This window comes from Budorcas taxicolor, chromosome 16 (genome assembly GCF_023091745.1).
Source record: "Budorcas taxicolor isolate Tak-1 chromosome 16, Takin1.1, whole genome shotgun sequence".
NCBI classification, from domain to species: domain Eukaryota; kingdom Metazoa; phylum Chordata; class Mammalia; order Artiodactyla; family Bovidae; genus Budorcas; species Budorcas taxicolor.
The window spans coordinates 61,567,823-61,585,729 of NC_068925.1; the positions used below are offsets into that span (position 1 = coordinate 61,567,823).

The following is a 17,907-nucleotide window of genomic DNA, read 5'->3' on the forward strand; positions in this document are numbered from 1 at the left end:
CTCTGCACACATAAACAATAACTTGCAGACCTAGCTTGACCAGGGGCTAGAGGCAAGAAAACTCCCCTGCTCAGCCTGAAGGAGGAGCTGACGATGGAAGCATGATGTCTACTCAAGAAAGTCAAAGAAGTTCTCCTCCCCACTTTTCCTTTGATTATAAAACGGTAGCCCAGCAAGTTTTCCTGGTATGAAATTTCCCACCCACTTGTAAACCTCATTAGGTATCCTATTCTAATGAATCATTTCCTATCTATCACTGTGTGTGCACAGTCGCGTCACACTCTGCGACTCCCTGGACTAGTCTGCCAGGCTCCTCTGTCCACGGGATTCTCCAGGCAAGAATACTGGAGTGGGGTGCTATTTCTTACTTCAGGGGATCTTCCTGACCCAGGGATTGAACTGGAGTCCCTTGTGTCTTCTTTCTGCATTGGCAGGTGGATTCTTTACCACTGGGCCACCTGTGAAGTCCCACATCTATCACTTTCAGTTGTGTCCAACTCTCCGACCCTGTGGACCGCAGCCCGCCAGGCTTCACTGTCCATCACCAACTTCCGGAGCTTGCTCAAACTCCTGTCCATCCATTTGGATGGTGATGCCATCCAACCATCTCATCCTCTGTCGTCCCCTTCTCCTGCCTTCAGTCTTTCTTAGCATCAGGGTCTTTTCCAATAAGTCAGTTCTTTGATTCAGGTGGCCAAAGTATTGGAGTCTCAGCTTCAGCATCAGTCCTTCCAGTGAATATTCAGGACTGATTTCCTTTAGAATTGTCTAGTTTGATCTCCTTGTAGTCCAAGGGACTCTCAAGAGTCTTCTCCAACACTTTGCCTCTTGCTAAATTCTTTTCTGCCCTGAGACATAAAGGACTATGGTACTGCAGCTCTTCAGAACCCCTGAAATGACACCTAACAGCTTCATCTAAATGCAGGGATGCCACCAGCACTACTTAGCATTAAGATTCCGTCTTAATACAAAGTGATCCTGAATCTGGGCCGCAGAATTCCAAGGCCTTCCAGGGGACACATCCCACCCCACATCCCCTGCCTCCTGTTTGCAGAAAAGCTTTAGCCTTCTAGGCCTTCTCCACGTTCCAAAGAGCAAATTCAGAGAAGTGAGAACACTTAGAAACAAAACAAGTAAGATAAAATAACAGTTTAAGCAAGTCAAGGACGCTTAGTTCCTACTCAAAGGCTATAGATATTCTGAGCCATATCCTCCAGTTGTTTTACAGATAGTAACCCCACCACCAGTCGGAAGACACTGACTGAATGCTCTTGAAAGCACATACACCCCAGACTGTTTGGAATAGTAAGGTTGATGTTGACTCCTGAAATAACACCTGGTTAACTCACCACTAATCCGCAATCAAGCTGTCAAAATGTCTACAAGCTGATCAGGTGCCTGTGGCCAGTTTCTCACCTTGCGCTTAAAAGCGCCTCACTGGGAGCCATCAGGGAATTCTGGTCTTTAGAGCCTGCTCTCCTTGCTTAGCACCTTGCGATAAAGTGTATTTTCCTTTATCATAATCAGATGGCAGTTGGCTTTGCTGTGGGTCGGGTACAGCAGAGCCGATAATGGTGGTGTTGAGAGGGGGTTTTCACCTCTGTTTCAATGTATTTATCACATAACTTCCTGTGAACATGTTTTTAAGCAGTAAGACCCAACGATTTGATCGGGTTGTCTCTGCCTGAGGTGCAGTTTCCCCACCGACCTCCAGCTAAAAATTTCTGTACCTAGGAATGCCTTCCGCCCGCAGGGAAAATGGGGGTAGAGGTTGGGGTATGAGGGGCGCGGGCGCAAGTGGCTCTTAAGTATCCAAGGAAGAGTCAATGGAAATGCCAAGGACAGAGGCAGCATCCGCAATACTGCCTCAGTTGATAGGATTGATGGGAACTCAATACTTGTTGATCACCCCATTTCCCCCTGAATTTGGCTTGTGGAAAAACAGAGGAAACAAAAAGGTGGAATGACGTGATGGCGAAACACTCGCTCGAGTCGGTCTCCGCCTTTGGTCCCAAGGTAGGAGAGTGGGGAGGTCGAGGGGTGGGGGTGCGACACTGGCTAGCGCCTGCGCCCTGGCGCCCACCTGTTTCGGAAGCCCTGGGATCCAGACACTTTCTGACTCCGTAACAACGGCTCGATTAAACGTTTGATTCTTCATGCAACTGAAAGTGTGTTCTGATTTAAAACATCCGATCCCCGAGAGACTGTTTCTTAGCTGTCTCCGTCGTCCGCCTGCACCGCCGGAGGCAGCCGCCATTGAGGGTTGCCAAGGCGCGGGGGCCTGGGTTTCCATGACAACACGAAGGCGTCCGGGGGAAGGCGTGGCGACAAGATGTCTGGCGGGAAACACAATTTACGGGTACGGGTTGCAAGTGTCCGTTTCCCATCACTTCTGACGGCAGAAACGAGGTCGAGTTCTGCCCGACCTCGAGTCGGTGAAGCTGCGAGCGCGAGGGCGGCCTGTGGGGAAGCCAGGGGCGCCCTTAGGTGGTGCCGGTGGTCGGAGGGGTGGGCCCAGCGTGTCCTTCCCGGCCTGGGCCCAGGTGTTTTAGTTACATCAGGTATCTTGGGAGAGCCCATAAATCTCCCCAAAGAAAACCCAAGGTAGATAAATTGTAAACTCCAAATTTAGCATGAATACTAAACGGGTATCCCTCTCTCCCTTCCCTTCTATGTCTCTCTTTTTTCCCTGCAGGTCTGTGTTGCAACTCTGCCAAATCCCAGTACTGCATGCCGGTGATATGTTTGTAGATTAGCTTTCCAGAGGGGTATTTCAACTATTTACAGAGAGTGCTAGGCATTGCTTATAATGTCACTCCCGAAAACACCCTCCACGTCAGCACCTGAGGGCAAAAACTTGAAAATCTCTGCATCCAAGGAAGAGACAGGTAACGTTCGTCAAGGCATAAGTAGTCATGACCATAATCAGAAATCACAACCATTCACTTTTTTCCTTAATCTGAGATTTCAGATGCTTTAATTAGTTTTGTTTTACTAATATACTTGTTTAAATAAAATAAAAAACCTTGCATTTTATAATATTTTGCAGTCCTACTCCACGTAACGATTGTAATTTTTTTGTTTTCAAATGCTGAAGAGTTTTATGTTGTTCTAAATTCAACCTATTTTAAGTACCAGTGGTGGTTTGAAACAGTACTTTCTGGGTTTTGGGGGGTTTTTCTTTGTTAAGGAACTAGTTTGTATCAGTTCAGTTCAGTTCAGTTCAGTCGCTCAGTCCTGTCCGACTCTTTGGGAAGCCATGAACCACAGCACACCAGGCCTCCCTGTCCATCACCAACTCCCTGAGTTCACTCAAACTCACGTCCATCGAGTCAGTGATGCCATCCAGCCATCTCATCCTCTGTCTTCCCCTTCTCCTCCTGCCCCCAATCCCTCCCAGCATCAAAGTCTTCTCCAATGAGTCAACTCTTCTCATGAGGTGGCCAAAGTACTGGAGTTTCAGCTTTAGCATCATTCCTTCCAAAGAAATCCCAGGACTGATCTCCTTTAGAATGGACTGGTTGGATCTCCTTGTAGTCCAAGGGACTCTCAAGAGTCTTCTCAAGACTTTGTATCAGGTTTTAGTAATTACTCTGAATGAAGGTACTTACATAAGATTTTCATTCATATATAGACGTGCAGATCTGTTCTAGAATAAGAATCTGCCAGACTCATTTCTCCCCTTGTTATGTTAAAGGCTCCTCCAGCTCACCTACATCTTGTTTTTAGGAGAGACTCTGCTAAAATCCACTTACCTTTGTTTGTTTGTTTTTTTTTTCTTATTCTGATATTCTGACTCCATCCCAAACTCGCAAGAGGTAAAGATTTGGTAATGTGAACTTCAGGTGTTCTGATGGTCAATAAAGCATGATACATCCTTACAAAAATTAAACCATGCTATGTGAGAAGCATAGATTAGTGGAGAGTTCTTTAAGAAGAGTGACAGCCCAGCCCTCCTTGACTAACTACATAGGAGACTTTTCCTATATTAGGTGTTCACCTTCTCTTTATAAATCATCTGCCCTCATTGAACTCTGCAGAACATTCTTTGTACCAAGTGTACCTTACTAATTTGCTCAGATTATTCTACTCCTTTTTTTTGTTTGTTTGTTTTTGAACAAGCTCTGGGAGTTGGTGATGGACAGGGAAGCCTGGTGTGCTGCAGTTCATGGGCTTGCAAAGAGTTGGACACTGCTGGGGAACTGCACTGAACTGATTCTACTCTTTTCATTTCTAACAATCGCAATTCTCTGTTAAATCCAACTCAAATCCCTTCCACTCTGTAAATGTTCCAATTGAATTTTCACCTTTAAACTTAGATAGAAAAAATTACTAAGTAATTTGACAGTTTTGAAGAAATTTCTTTTGTGATTTTTACATCAAAGGGTAAATAGACATTCCCATCATTCTTATGCTATCCCAGTTAACTGATCAAGTTAAGTGAGTTGTTTTCAGTTTTGAATTTGGAGTAATGGAGGTTTATCATTGTACATGAGTTTTTGAACTCATGTCTGATGTGAGTGTAACAGAGCAGAATGAGTGCAGCCCTTAGCAGCCAGCCATTACTGTGCCTCATTACTCCACACCCTGTTACTAGGCAACAGGTCTTGCTCAGCCGTTGCTTGCTGCCTTAGTGAGCCCTGCTTGCAAGCAACCAACTGTTAATGAAGGATTGTCAGTTGTCCTTCTGAGCCATTGGTCAGCACCGTAGTGGCCCACTGATAACTGTCAATGAGGAATCACTGGGGAAGTGATTCAATCAAGGATCAGTGATGTGGTCATCAGGTGGAGAGTGAGGTAAGAGACAGATACAGGTCTTCTCCTGGAGGCCCTCCAGCTTACCCAGGTTTGGGCCAGGGGGTGAGCTGGAGGGCCCGGGGAACAGCCTGTGGGGCTCCAGAGCCCTCACTAAGGCCCTCCACTAGCCTTGGTCCAGGCCTTGAGGCAGCAGTGAGATTCTCCCTTCCCTGTCTCTGCGACCTAAGAGCAATGGCTGTCTGCCTGGGTTGCAATCTGTGAGACCTGGTCTCCCCCATTTGGGTGGCCTGAGGAAGCAGAGGGCCGGTTGGGTTGGATGCCTGGCTCCCTCAGGGATGACAGCTGGGCAGCGTGTGGGAACCTGGCCCTGAGGGAGCTGCCAATTGAACTCTGTCTCCTCTTAGCCGGGACCGCGACCTTGGAGGGTGAAAGTTATACCCTGTAACCTTGTTCTTCCTTGTCAGGTCAGAGAATACCATTCATCTGGTAGAGATTTACAGGAACATCACTACCTGCCCATGACTAGAGTTAAAGAAGGAAGAATCTGACGGGGAGAATTCTGCAACAACTAACCACGCCCATCCCTCCCCTTCTGCTTTTAAAGGGACTTGCTGAAAGCTTTCCGTAACTTTGGGGTTCTTAGGGTATGAGCCACCCATCTCCTCATGTGAATCTGTAATAAACCTTTCTCTGTTCCAAACATTAACGTTTAATATCGATGGGCTTCACTGTGCATAGGACACACGGATTTGTGATTTTGGTAACATGAGTAGGGCAAACAGTATGAGTTGTTTTTTTTTTCTTGACTAAATGATACAGTGTTTTAAATATTGTTGCTATTCTTGACAACCAGAGGCAGTGGTTCTCTCTGTCAGCAACATATATATAGGATTGATGAGACAGCCTGGAAATCTCTAACTAACAACAACAACAACAAACTACAGTAAGCTTTTCTTTCCCATTGTTTTCTTAGGACTTCCTGAACTAAAGGAGAAAAAAATTTTGGTGGATCGGTCAAAACCCCTTCCTACTTCCCTTCAAAATGAGTTCATTCCTGAGGAAGTTCTGCTTTCTCTGACCAGTGCGGCCAATGCTGGTCCTTGTCCTGAAAACTTACTGCCTCCTAAGAAAATTAAAACTCCAAAGGTGTGTGTGTGTGTGTGTGTGTGTGTGTGTGTGTGTAAAGTACTTGGGAACATTTATCTTGACATCCAGTTCATTAAGTATTTATTTAACATGTTTTATATTCCAAATTGTCTTAAGGATATTTTAAAATTAATTTCCTAGATTGAAAGCTAAAATATTTTGCATGAATACTTTCAAGGAAATACATGAGTATATCCATTAACCTGTTTCTGTGTGATTTACCTAAATGATCATTACTAGTCTTAGTCTTGATGTTTTTCTTTTTTTAAAAAAAAAAGTTACTTGTTTATTTATTTGGCTGACTTGGTCTTGACTGCTGCATGTGGGCTTTCTCTAGTTGCAGAGAGTGGGGCCTACTTTCTCCTTGCAGCACGCAGGCTTCTCATTGCAGTAGCCCCTCGGTCATAGCCGAGCGCACGCTCTAGGGTGCCCAGGCTTCACTGGTTGCTGCATGTGGGCTTGTTAGTTGTGGTTCCTGGCCTCTCGAGCACTGGACTCAGTAGTTTTGGAGCCCGGACTTGGGTGCTCCGAGGCTTGTGGGATCTTCCCCAGCCTGGGAAGTCCTTGTGCCCTGCATTGCAAGTCAGGTTCTTAACCACTGTACCACCAGGGAAGCCCGGAGTCTTGATATTTTTCTTTCACTATTAAGTTGTTCTAGTTTCAATGATAATTCTTCTTGTTATCGAATAAGAATTACACGTTTTCTAAACAGTATCCAAATGCCTTTAATGTACTCAAAAATGATTAAGAATAGATTTCATTTGACTAGAGCGCCCTCTGCTGTGTACTCATGATTGTTTTCTTTTCCCCAGGGTACTCTTCCTCGCTCTGTTGACCATGTCTGGCATAACCCTGTCCGAAGAAATAAGTTCAAATTCCTGATTGACCATCCAGTTTCCCTAACGGGAGCTGGAAGGTAAAGAAGGAAGATAGTGGGGTAGAGGCAGATGAACAGAGTCATTATCTCATTTTGTATGATTTCCTTGGGAGGAGCAGAACTGGAAAAATCACAGAATCATAGTTTTAAAGCTTAAAGTATCTTTAATGAACCAGCGTGCCATCTGAAGAGGGCATGGGTCTACCTTTTGTGTATGACTATTATCAGTAGGATGGCAATGGAAGCTGGCTTTTCTGACGTTTCACTCATTTAAATTTGCCTTGGTGTGCCTTTGTGTACTTGTCCCCTTACTCTCCTGTTCCTTATTGTACCCTAGCAGGAGGGACAGTATCAGGCAGAATGTCTTTAGGGCCTCTTTTATTTGCACTTCTGAGAAGAGCTAGGTAACATAGTTTTATGACATGCAAAAACTTGAAAAATAAGTGCTTAGCCCCTGGTTTTCCTCAGAGCAAACCCTTAACCTTTACACGTGTGTGTGCTCAGTCGCTCAGTCATGTCTGACTCTTTGCAGCCCCATGAACTGTAGTGCACCAGGCTCCTCTGTCCATGGAGTTTTCCAGGCAAGAGTCCTGGAGTGGGTTGCCATTTCCTACTTCAGGGGATCGTCCAGATCCAGGGATCAAACCCAGGTCTCTTGCGCCTCCTGCACTGGCAGGCAAATTCCCTACCACTGCACCACCGTCAAGGAAGTGATCAAATCAGCAAGTTATATTTGTTTTTACATCATTCCTAAAAATATCCAAAGTGTCAATATTTTCCCTGTGAAGATGGTGGTCTCCTAATTTTCTGTGTGTCGTTCATTTATCAACTTACTCCCTCAAAAAAAACAAACAAACTTAACTCCTGCCATGCTTCTTACTGAAATACCACTTAATAGTGAGTTTACAGTTACTAATACTTGGGTAGATTATTTGGTTTTTCTGAGTTCAGTTTCTTATTTGTAAAAAGGGAATAACAGACTCACTCCGTTTTGTGTACCTCCCAGGGATATAGAAAGCACGAATGAGATAATGAATGCAAGGGCACTTGTAAACCTGTACACTGCTCTTACTGCTGTGTGAATATAAGGTGTTATTCCTCAGTTATGTCTCAGTGCTAGAAAGAGTGGCAGAAATTTAGGCTATGGACTTCTCTGTTCTGGGGCTCTGGTGTCATAAGTATCGGTACGTTATTTTATGCCAGTGGACCATGACTTTAATCATTACCATTTAATAATTAGTAGTTATAAGATATTTGAAGTACTTTTGAAAAATTATTAGCTCTGAGTGCAGCAATAATGTGACATTAAAATGTTAATGTCAAATGACATCTAAGTAGCAATTTTTAAAATGTGAGATCTGTAGTAGGTAAGACAGGATAGTGGCCTCTCTGAAATGTCCTCACTGGAGTCCTTGGACACTGTGGATACATAACCTTACGTGGCAAAGGTTACCCTGATTTGGCATTGGCAAGAGATAAGAGGAGGGTGATGATAAAATCAATAAGTGTTAGTGACGGATATTGAGGACAAAGGATGGGACAGAATCAATCATGGATGCTGAGATTTTTGACGAGTAGAGTGGTGATGCTAACTGACAGAATTAGTGATTACAGAAGGATGACACATTAGAATGCAGGAGAAATATTTAGTAACTAGAAGTTACTAAAAGTATCTAGAAGTAACAAGTATGATAAGGTGAGATTTGCTAGCATAGCCAAGGGAGACCCTGTAGGGAAAGCGCAGAGGAATGAGGCTAGGATATTGTGGAACATTTCCATTTGGCAGGCAGGAGGTCACAGAGATGTCCAAGAAGGAGTGGGTGGGACGACAGAACCGAGGGAGTCCAGTCATACAGAGGGCAGGGGAGAGGAGAGTGTTTTTAGAAAGTGAGGTGATCAACCCTGGAAAATACCCCAGAAGAAGAGTGGATGAGAGCTGGTGACTTAACTGTAGAAAGTCATCCTTAGCTTTCTGGAGCATGATTTCAGCAGAGAGATGGGAATGAAATCAGAATTGCAGGAAAATTGTAAAAAGTCTAATGTTGAGCAGAAAGTGTGAGGCAGATGAAGGTAACTTGATGACAGTGCACAGTCAAGGGAAGATTTTTAGAAGCAGAAACGACCTGAGTTATAGACCGGAGGGAATGTTCCAAGAGAAAAGGAAATACACAGAAATTATAATTGATGGAATGAGATCCCCAAGGATGTGGGCAAAGATGAAATGAAGGACTGAAGTGGAGGAAATAATCCTGGGGAATAGAATACATCTTAACCTGAGGTTGAAGGAAAGGAGAAAGAAGTTTGAGGTGGAGAAGAGGAAGGATGTGGGGAAAAACCCTAATGCCTCAGCCTTCTAAGTATGAGGTAAGGAGACCAGTTTTGTGTCCCTTTTTACCCACTAGAAGGATGTGTGTGGGCATTACCCACTTTTATCCAGTAGCCAAACAAAAAACTTATTTTGTATTTTTTAATCTTAGGGATATTTCTTTTCTGTATGATGTTAAATATGTTAAAGGAGAGACGAGGGAGAGTGCGGTTTGTCCCCCACGAACGCACCATGCACTGCAGTCACGTGATGGTGTCATTGTACCTCATAAGGTAAATCTAGTATTTGACAAATAACTTCCTCTCCCGCTACCTAAAAAAAAAAGATCCTCAAAATATAAAGCCATGTGAAACTCTTAACGGCCTGCATTGTTTAGGTTTTCTAATTTTTTCATGGCACTTTTCTAATTTTTTCTAGAAAAGGGAATTTACTGAGAGAAGATCAAATGTATCTTAAGCAATTTTCCGAACTACAACTATTTAATCTTGAAAATACAATATAGGAGCCTAGATTTTTTTTTTTTAAGAAACCCACAGTTTAAAGTTGTAGAGTACTTAAAAGTAACACAACATCATAAATCAGCTAGATTTCAATTTAAGAAAAGGCAGAAAAAAAAGTTGTAGAATTCTTATTTTTGGCAGGTTGCTAAGGTAAATTTGAAATAACTCTTCACTTTTCAAGTCAATAGATTTCTTTGTTATCTACTACTAAAACCAAGATTGTTCTTTAATTCATGGTTAATTTTTTAACCTGTTTTCTGCTAAAAGTTTATTATTCCTTGCCATGACCCATATTACTAAGTGTTGTTATTTCTCTAATCAAAATCTCTTAATAAATAGTATCCTTTTGGGATAGCAATTAGGATTTATATGACTCATCTAATGTTTTTATTCTTCTTCTTTCTTTTTAAGCCAAAGAAACTAACAGATACATTGATTCCTGAAGAATTTCATATTGTGTCAAATACAGGAGTTTCAGGTTTAGAGTGTTTTGATGAGTGAGTACTGGGGTATATACTGAATATCTGACAAATTGAGCTGTTTCCTGCTTCCTAGACATAGAGGAACCTGAGCAGTTCACTCACGTTCCTAGGCAGTTGTTTGGTCGCTGAGTTGTGTCTTACTCTTTTGTGACCCCATGGACTGTAGCCCGCCAGGCTCTTCTGTCCATGGGATTTCCCAGGCAAGAATACTGGAGTGGGTTGCCATTTCCTTCTCCAAGGGATCTTCTCAACCCAGGGATCGAACCTGTGTCTCCTGCATTTGGCTGGCAGATTCTCTACCACTGAACCACCAGTGGAGCCTTTTCCTAGTCAATATCTACAATAAAATGAGTAAACGTTCGGCTTAATTGCTAATAAAATTTAAGGAAGGTATCAAAAACTAATGAAAAACGTCTTACTTAAAAGAGTTTGAAACAACAAGAATTTACTGTATGGTGCAGGGAACTGTGCGATTATAAAATATTCAATATCCTGTAATATCTTCAATATCTTGTAATAACCTATAATGGAAAATATTCTGAAAAAAAATACATATATATAACTGAGTCAGTTGGCTGTGCACCTAAAAGTAACATAATATTGTAAATCAGTTATATTTCAATTTTTAAAATTTTGAGATTTTCGTGATTAAATTGTTCTCTGTCTTTTTCCTATTGTTTAATTTTGAATGAAAAAAATTAGATCTTTGTTCTGAATACTTGCTTCCTCTTTAGAAATGGTTTTGAGCAACGACAAAGGAAAGTATCCCTCTAAGTTGAAACCTCGTAATGCATGCTCTAGGGCTTAACTCCAGACTTCAAACTAGTCATTTCCAGTTTTCTTTGATTCCCGCTTTATGAGTTTGAAAATGGTTTTATTTTCGGAAACAACACTTGAATGTTGCATAATTTGAAATTTGAAAAACTAAAACTGTGGACTAGTTTTTATAGTAAAATATCCAGAAGCTGTCATTCATTTCACCTTATCCAGTACCTATGTTATGTGGCATTTCGTTATAATGGTGGGTTTCAGAACAGTATTGTGCCAAAGGGAACTAAATGCAACTCATTTTGGGGGGTGACTTTTAATTTTTTATATAATTTTAAAGTTATAAACATGTTACAAAAATAAGACAAGGAACTCCCATGTACTCTCCTGACTCACTGAGTAATTACATTTTGCCTTATTTGCTTTAATACACACATAAACACACTCTTAAACTATTCAAGAGTAAGTTGGAGGCCTTCATAACATTTTGCCACCAAATACTTTAGTGTGTGTTTCCTTACAACGCGCTAGTTATAGATCCTGTTGACGACTTTTTTAGCTCCATCATCCTCATATGTACTAGTTGCTGTTTTACAATATAGACTCATAGATTTCTCCCTTTTTTTGGTGAGTCATATTTCTTCACTATCACTGATGTTCAAGTTTTTCCTGATTTTGCTTATGCCAGCTCCTTTGAGCTGGCTCTTGTGTTCTTTAGGCACATGCCCGTTTTCTCTTATTCTCAGGCTCAGTGAGATTTTCAGGTTCATCTTGGATTTCCCAACTCCGGCTCTGAAATGAGCTATGAGTCACTTCTTCGAGAAGTACTGTTTTCCTTTTCGTGGAGAAGAGTTCTCAGAAACCAAGATCTGGGTGCTAGGTGTACTCATTGCTCCCAGGGTATCATTGTTTTTAGTCCCTCTCACACACTCACATTTGAAACTATTCTGAGCCTTTACAGTCCCTGAATATTTTTCACGAATCTTAATTCTGAAAATGGACCTTATTAACCAACTGTGTTCCAGTAGGGGGCAGAAACAAAGTAAATGTTTTTCAACTGGAGGAAGAAAAAAGATACATAAATAGCAATGAATTTGAAGAATTGCCATGTGGTTCTCATTGTGATACCCACTTAGGTATAGGCACGTACTTCCAGGTGACAAATGTGTATGTTGGGCATCAGGAAAACTGGGTTTGGTTTCATCTCTAGTTCTTATTAATTTTGTAACCTGTTTAGTCACTTAACTTTGTTGACTTCGGTGTTCTTAGAACATTCTTCCACCTTTGATAGGTCATTTTTTTTAATGAACCAAAGAAATTTTTGTATTGTGATATATTGGAAAATGTGATTAATGCTCTTTTACTTAAATGTTTTAAATCTAAGTATCTGTGTCTATAGATGTCTAAGGCTATTTAAGTATGATCTTGTGCGTAAAACAACGGACCTTTCTGATTGTCTCCAAGCTTCTCAATTCTGTGAGATCTTAAGTTTTTCATGTTTTCTTATGTGATAAATAGGCCAAACACTTTTCTTACAATAGCATTTACCTGTCTTATTTTATTGCAGCAAATACACTACTCTCCTCACAGACAGCGAAAATAGGCTATTGCTCTTCCCATCCATGTAAGTACGGTTTATTTTGAGAATGTTTCTAAGAAAGAATAACTATATTTTTTTCCTTTTTATTGATAGTTTATTACACAAAAATAATAAAATTATCATAGAAACCCAAGACAATGATTGCCTGCATTTCTGTCATTTAATCAGTGCTTTCCTTGTCCAACTGCATATTGATTCTTTACATATTTATAATAACATCAAAGTGCTAGAAAACACTTTTTTGAAAAATTACCATTTTAAAAGTTGTTTTTTTGGTTCTTGTTTTTAAATTTTATTGTGGGAAGAATATTTAATATGAGATCTACCCTCTTAATAAAATTGTAAAAAAAAAATTGTAAGGGTGAAATACAGTGTTGTTAATTATAGGCACAGTGTTATACAGCAAAACTCTAGAACTTTGCATTATTGAAATATTATGCCCTTGATTAGCAACTTCTCATTTCCTCCTCCCCACAGCCCTTGCAGACTGCTGTTAAACTCTCTGATTCTATGAGTTTGACCATTTTAGGTAGCTCATGTAAATGGAATCAAGCAGTGCTTGTTCTGTGACTGGCTTATCTCACTAAGCATGATATCCTCTTGGTACATTCATGTTGTTACATAGTGAAGTATTTTCTTTTTTTTTAAGGCTGAATAATATTCCTGTGTGTGTATGTATACTTCTTCATTCATTCATCGACGGACGTTTAGGCTGTTTCCACATCTTGGCTATTGTGAATAGAGCTTCAATGGCTATTGTGAATAGAGCTTCAGCGAACATGGAGTGCTAATCTCTCTCCGAGATCCTTTTTTTGGGGGTGGGGGGCCATGCTATGCAGCAATCAGGATCTGAGTTCCTTGACTGGGAATCAAACCTGTGCCCCGTGCAGTGGAACTGTGGATTCACTGGACCACCAGGAAGTCCCTCTCTTTGAGATCTTGGTTTCAAGTCTTTTAAGTGGGATTACTGAATATATATAAAATACCTTTATATTCTACATTTAACTATTAGTATTTCTCCATTTTGCTATAGGCTTTTTTTTTTCTTATCTTTCCTTTTCCATTTTCTTTTTGATTGTGAAGTATCTGGTGTTAACACCTTGTTAGCCAATATTAACAACTTGTAGCCAATAGTAACAGCATGATGTTTATTACTCCACATTTTTCTGTGTTATAGTCTTACACAGTAGGTATATAAAATTTTTTTTGAGGGAGGAGAACAGAACATTATTTTCTTTTATGAAAAAGAGGATCATACTATTTGTATTTTTTTGGTTTTTGTTTAGTTTTTGTATTTTGTTTTACTGTATTATTGATATCCCACAAGATTAGTACGTACAGGTATAATGCTTTAAAATGTCATTAATAAAAATTAAAATTAAAATTAAAAAAAATAAAATGCCATTAATATTCCATAGTATGTACATTTTCTTTATACATATTATGTTCCTTTTGAGCATGACGTTTTGTAACATTGATTATATAAATCTGCCATCTTAATCTTTTAGGAAACCTAATAAGAGAATAGAAGTGGTCCAACTGAATGATGTGATGGACACTATGCTAGAGAGGGCTGGTGTGGAAAATCAGGAATATACAGGGCCAACCAAGGTAAGTGCAAACATCAGTGAAAACTGTTTAAGAGCATTTGCTCTGGAAGTAAAATGCCTGGATTGGAATCCTGACCCTGCCATTTATTAGCTGGTGACCTTGGGCAGGTCATTTAATGTATTTGTGCCTTGATTTCCTCATCTGTAAATTACAGATAATTCTATTTACCTCATAAGGCTGTTGTGGAGATTAAATGACATAATGAATGTAAAGTGCTTAGGACAATGCTTGACATGTGGTAAACACTGTATAATTTTTTATTATTGTTATTGTATTTAACCAAATATAAGGCACCATTGATTATAAAACCCTTGTATTTCATGTACCATTAAAAAACACTGCCAATTAAACCATGGTTTCTTACCACTTGTACTTTTTATTTTGCACCTAATGAAAGGGCTTTTTCAGTCTTACATAGATATAGATTTTTTTTCTTTATGGGGCTATTTCTCTTTTATTTTGTAGTTTTATTTCTATAGAATTTGAAATTTATAGACAAGTTCAGTATAATGCACTGCTATGTGATCTTTACCCAGATTCGTTAATTGTTTGCATTGTGCCCTGTTGGCTTTATCATTCTCTTTCTCTCTGTATACATCCTCCATGTGTATGGGTGTTTTCCTGAACCATTTTAGAGTAAGCTGGCAACTTCATGCATCTTTATCACCAAACATTTTAGGGTATGTTTCCTATGAATAAGGACATTCTCTTATATATCTATCATATAGTTATCAAAATCAGGAAATTTAATGTTGATATGAAAATATTATCTACTACAGTTCATATTCAAGTTTCAAATTTTATTAACTGTACCTGTAATGGCTTTTATAGCTATTTCCCCCTCTATTTCAGGATCCCAGGTCACACAGCACTTTTAGTTGTCATGTTCCTGAAGGTTTTCTTAACTTTGATATCTACAGAATGTTCCTCAATTTTGGTTTGTCTGATGTGTAATTATTCAATTCAGGCTTTGTATTTTTGGCTGGTATAACATAGTAGTAATATTGTGACTTTCTCAGTGCATCATATAAAGAGATACATGATTAGATTTATTGATGTATCATTTTTATATATGTTTATAAAGAAAAATGTAAGTAAGCAAATTAATCTAGGTATTTCAAAAACTTACACTAAAACTTCCGAGTGCTTACCCCCTAAGATGTCTTTTACTGGCAAGACTATAATAAATACTGATTGTCTTACTTATCTTTTGCCAGATGCACAAACTGCTTCATATACTGAAGAAGGAACAGACCATTTATAACACAGTATTTCATGAACTGATTCGACAAGTCAGTGTGGACTGTGCAGATAGAGGAGAACTACTGTCCAAAATCAGGTTCGAGCTGTTACTGGAGTATCCCAGTTTCCTCCTGAATTTTGTATTGGAATTATATTTATATCTGTTTTCAGAAAATCACAAAAATATATGTCTCTATTCTGTTGATAATAAGGGACCCAAGTGTATTTCTATTCTATTTTATATAGTATAAGTATATTATCTGAGAACTTCCTTAAGTTTATTTCTGTTGGGATGTTTGACACCCTCTTCTTTTATGATGGGGAGTGAAATGCTATGTGAAAATGTAGAAAAAGATAGATTCTGAAGACAGACCAGTCTGGTTTTAAATCATCATCTAGGTGTATGACCTTGGTAAAAATCTATACCTTAGTTTTCTTATCTGTAAATGAAGATAATAGCTATGTGAAAATTTTCATTTGTCTTTTTGTTCATTTGTAAATGATATTTACTGAGTGTCTGCTATGGTTCAGGCATTATGATGCTTCACAGAATTGTGGTGAGGTTTAAATGAGAGCACAGAAGTAAGTAGGTGCTCAGTACAAATGATTATGATAGATTATGATTATAAATACTATTAGTACTATAATTCTTCTCCTTATGGCTATGGTACTTTCCAAAAGCTGAAAGGAATAGTAGAATACTGGGTTCTGATTACATATCTGCAGCTTACTTGCCCTGAAACCATAGGCAAATGATTAGATCTCTCTGATTATCTGTATCTCCTGAATGGGAATTAACAGTGTACATGTGCCCTATTTGTCCGCTGTCTGATTTGTGGAAACAGAGTGTGCCTGTCTGACAGTACTCATTAACTAGAAGCAAAGCCATTAGCAGGAGACTGATCAAGATTAGAACGCTAAGGAGTAAGTTGTTGGAACACCACCAAGAGCTGCAGAATGCCAAATCAGAATGAGGATGGGGACAAACGAAGGCTGAGTTGTCACTCCAAGAACAAAGTCAGGAAGGACAGATGAGGAATCAGTTGGAGAGGAACTAGATGACGGTATCCAAAGTTTCTTTAGTGAGAAATTGATGTGAGTGGAACGCTTCCAGCTGATTTTAGGAGTTAGCTTTTACAGGCCAAAATAGGGTGGGGCCCTGTTCCAGGAAGTCTAGACAGAAAGAGACAGGGAAATCAAAGCCAGAATTCTTTAACAAAAATGAAGTCAGACGCTAGGGAGACAGAAATACTAACTTCAAAATGCCAGCAATAGGATCAGAACAGGGCTTGAAATGGGCTTCCCTGGTGGCTCAGAGGGTAAAGAATCCTGCAGTGTGGGAGACTTGCGTTCAATCCCTGGGTTGGGACAATCCCCTGGAGAAGGGAATGGCAACCCGCTCCAGTATTCTTGCCGGGAGAATCCCCATGGACAGAGGAGCCTGGTGGGCAACAGTCCATGGGGTTGCAAAGAGTTGGACACGCTGAGCAACTAAACACAGCACACAGGGCTTCAAAGCTAAGAATTTAGAATAGGGTAGAGTTGGACTTAAGGATACAAAGTAGGTGGGGATAAACCATGAGGTTTCAGGATGATTGCTGGGAACATTCATGATGTATTTGTGGAATAGTGAAACACTTTGTTGGTTCAGCATAATCTAATGTCCACTATTTTGTTGTGGTAGGAGTTTATTTTGAAGAACTAGGCCTCACCTTCAATGAGGAAAACATCTGTTGTCCTCAGGCTGGTATCTTACAGAGTCTTCCCTGTTTCACAAGATTTTGGGAGGATCCAATAGATATCCCCAGCAAATGGTAACACCTCGCATGCCCCAGAAATACTCTATATCAGCCCCTAGCTGTTTGCTTGTTCCTCTGTTTATCACTAGTTTTCTGCTTTATGTCTTTCTGATCAGCTTGTGTGTGTGTCTTTTCATGCAACTGTCTCTCAGGCTTGTTGCTGTAGGAGGGTTTCATATGAAACAGAGGTTCATAATAGCTGTTTTTTATAAGGGGAGAATAACTGACAGATTGGTTATAAGCTGAGTAAGACTCACAAAAATAGGGCTACCACAGTAATTATTTTTGGTTGACATTATGTTTGTATGCAGGCACCTGACTTTTTTTCCGGTTGTTATTTTTTCCAGTATTTTATGGGATTTTTCAAATATACATATAAAAATGGAAAGAATTTTACTGTGAGCATACATACATCAGATTCTGCCATTAATATACTTTTCTTGCTTTATCACTTATCTGTCTATCTAGCCATCCTGGTATTTATCCACCAAAATTTTGTGTACTTAAAAGTAAAAGGCAGACATCAGTGTATTTCCCTTAGATACTTCAGCATCTATGTCATGAATCAGTTCATTAGGTATTTGCCGTTTTGTTTCTTCTGAGTCTCATTCATGATGGTGTAATTGCGAGTGTTTTCCAATCTTTGCTTGTGTGACTAATAATTTGGCTAATCTTAACCATGAAATCCTTAGGGTATAAATGATGGATGCTTCCTGAAGAGATGATTTGCATTTTTTCTCTTCTGGAATCCTGGCTTCCTCCTATACCCAGGTTGCCTGCTTTGAAGAAAGCCCAAGG

At 39.9% G+C, this 17,907-nt stretch overlaps 1 protein-coding gene across 1 annotated transcript in view; it reads left to right on the forward strand.

Moving 5' to 3' along the window:
- Window positions 1-2,809: 2,809 nt before the first annotated feature.
- AXDND1 (axonemal dynein light chain domain containing 1) overlaps window positions 2,810-17,907 on the forward strand; it is a 73,107-nt gene continuing 58,009 nt past the window's right edge. Inside the window, exons 1-8 of the mRNA XM_052653580.1 lie at window positions 2,810-2,888; window positions 5,732-5,904; window positions 6,717-6,820; window positions 9,259-9,379; window positions 10,019-10,104; window positions 12,425-12,481; window positions 13,966-14,068; window positions 15,286-15,407. Of these exons, the coding sequence (XP_052509540.1) occupies window positions 2,810-2,888; window positions 5,732-5,904; window positions 6,717-6,820; window positions 9,259-9,379; window positions 10,019-10,104; window positions 12,425-12,481; window positions 13,966-14,068; window positions 15,286-15,407 (845 nt within the window). The remainder of the gene's footprint in view (window positions 2,889-5,731; window positions 5,905-6,716; window positions 6,821-9,258; window positions 9,380-10,018; window positions 10,105-12,424; window positions 12,482-13,965; window positions 14,069-15,285; window positions 15,408-17,907) is intronic.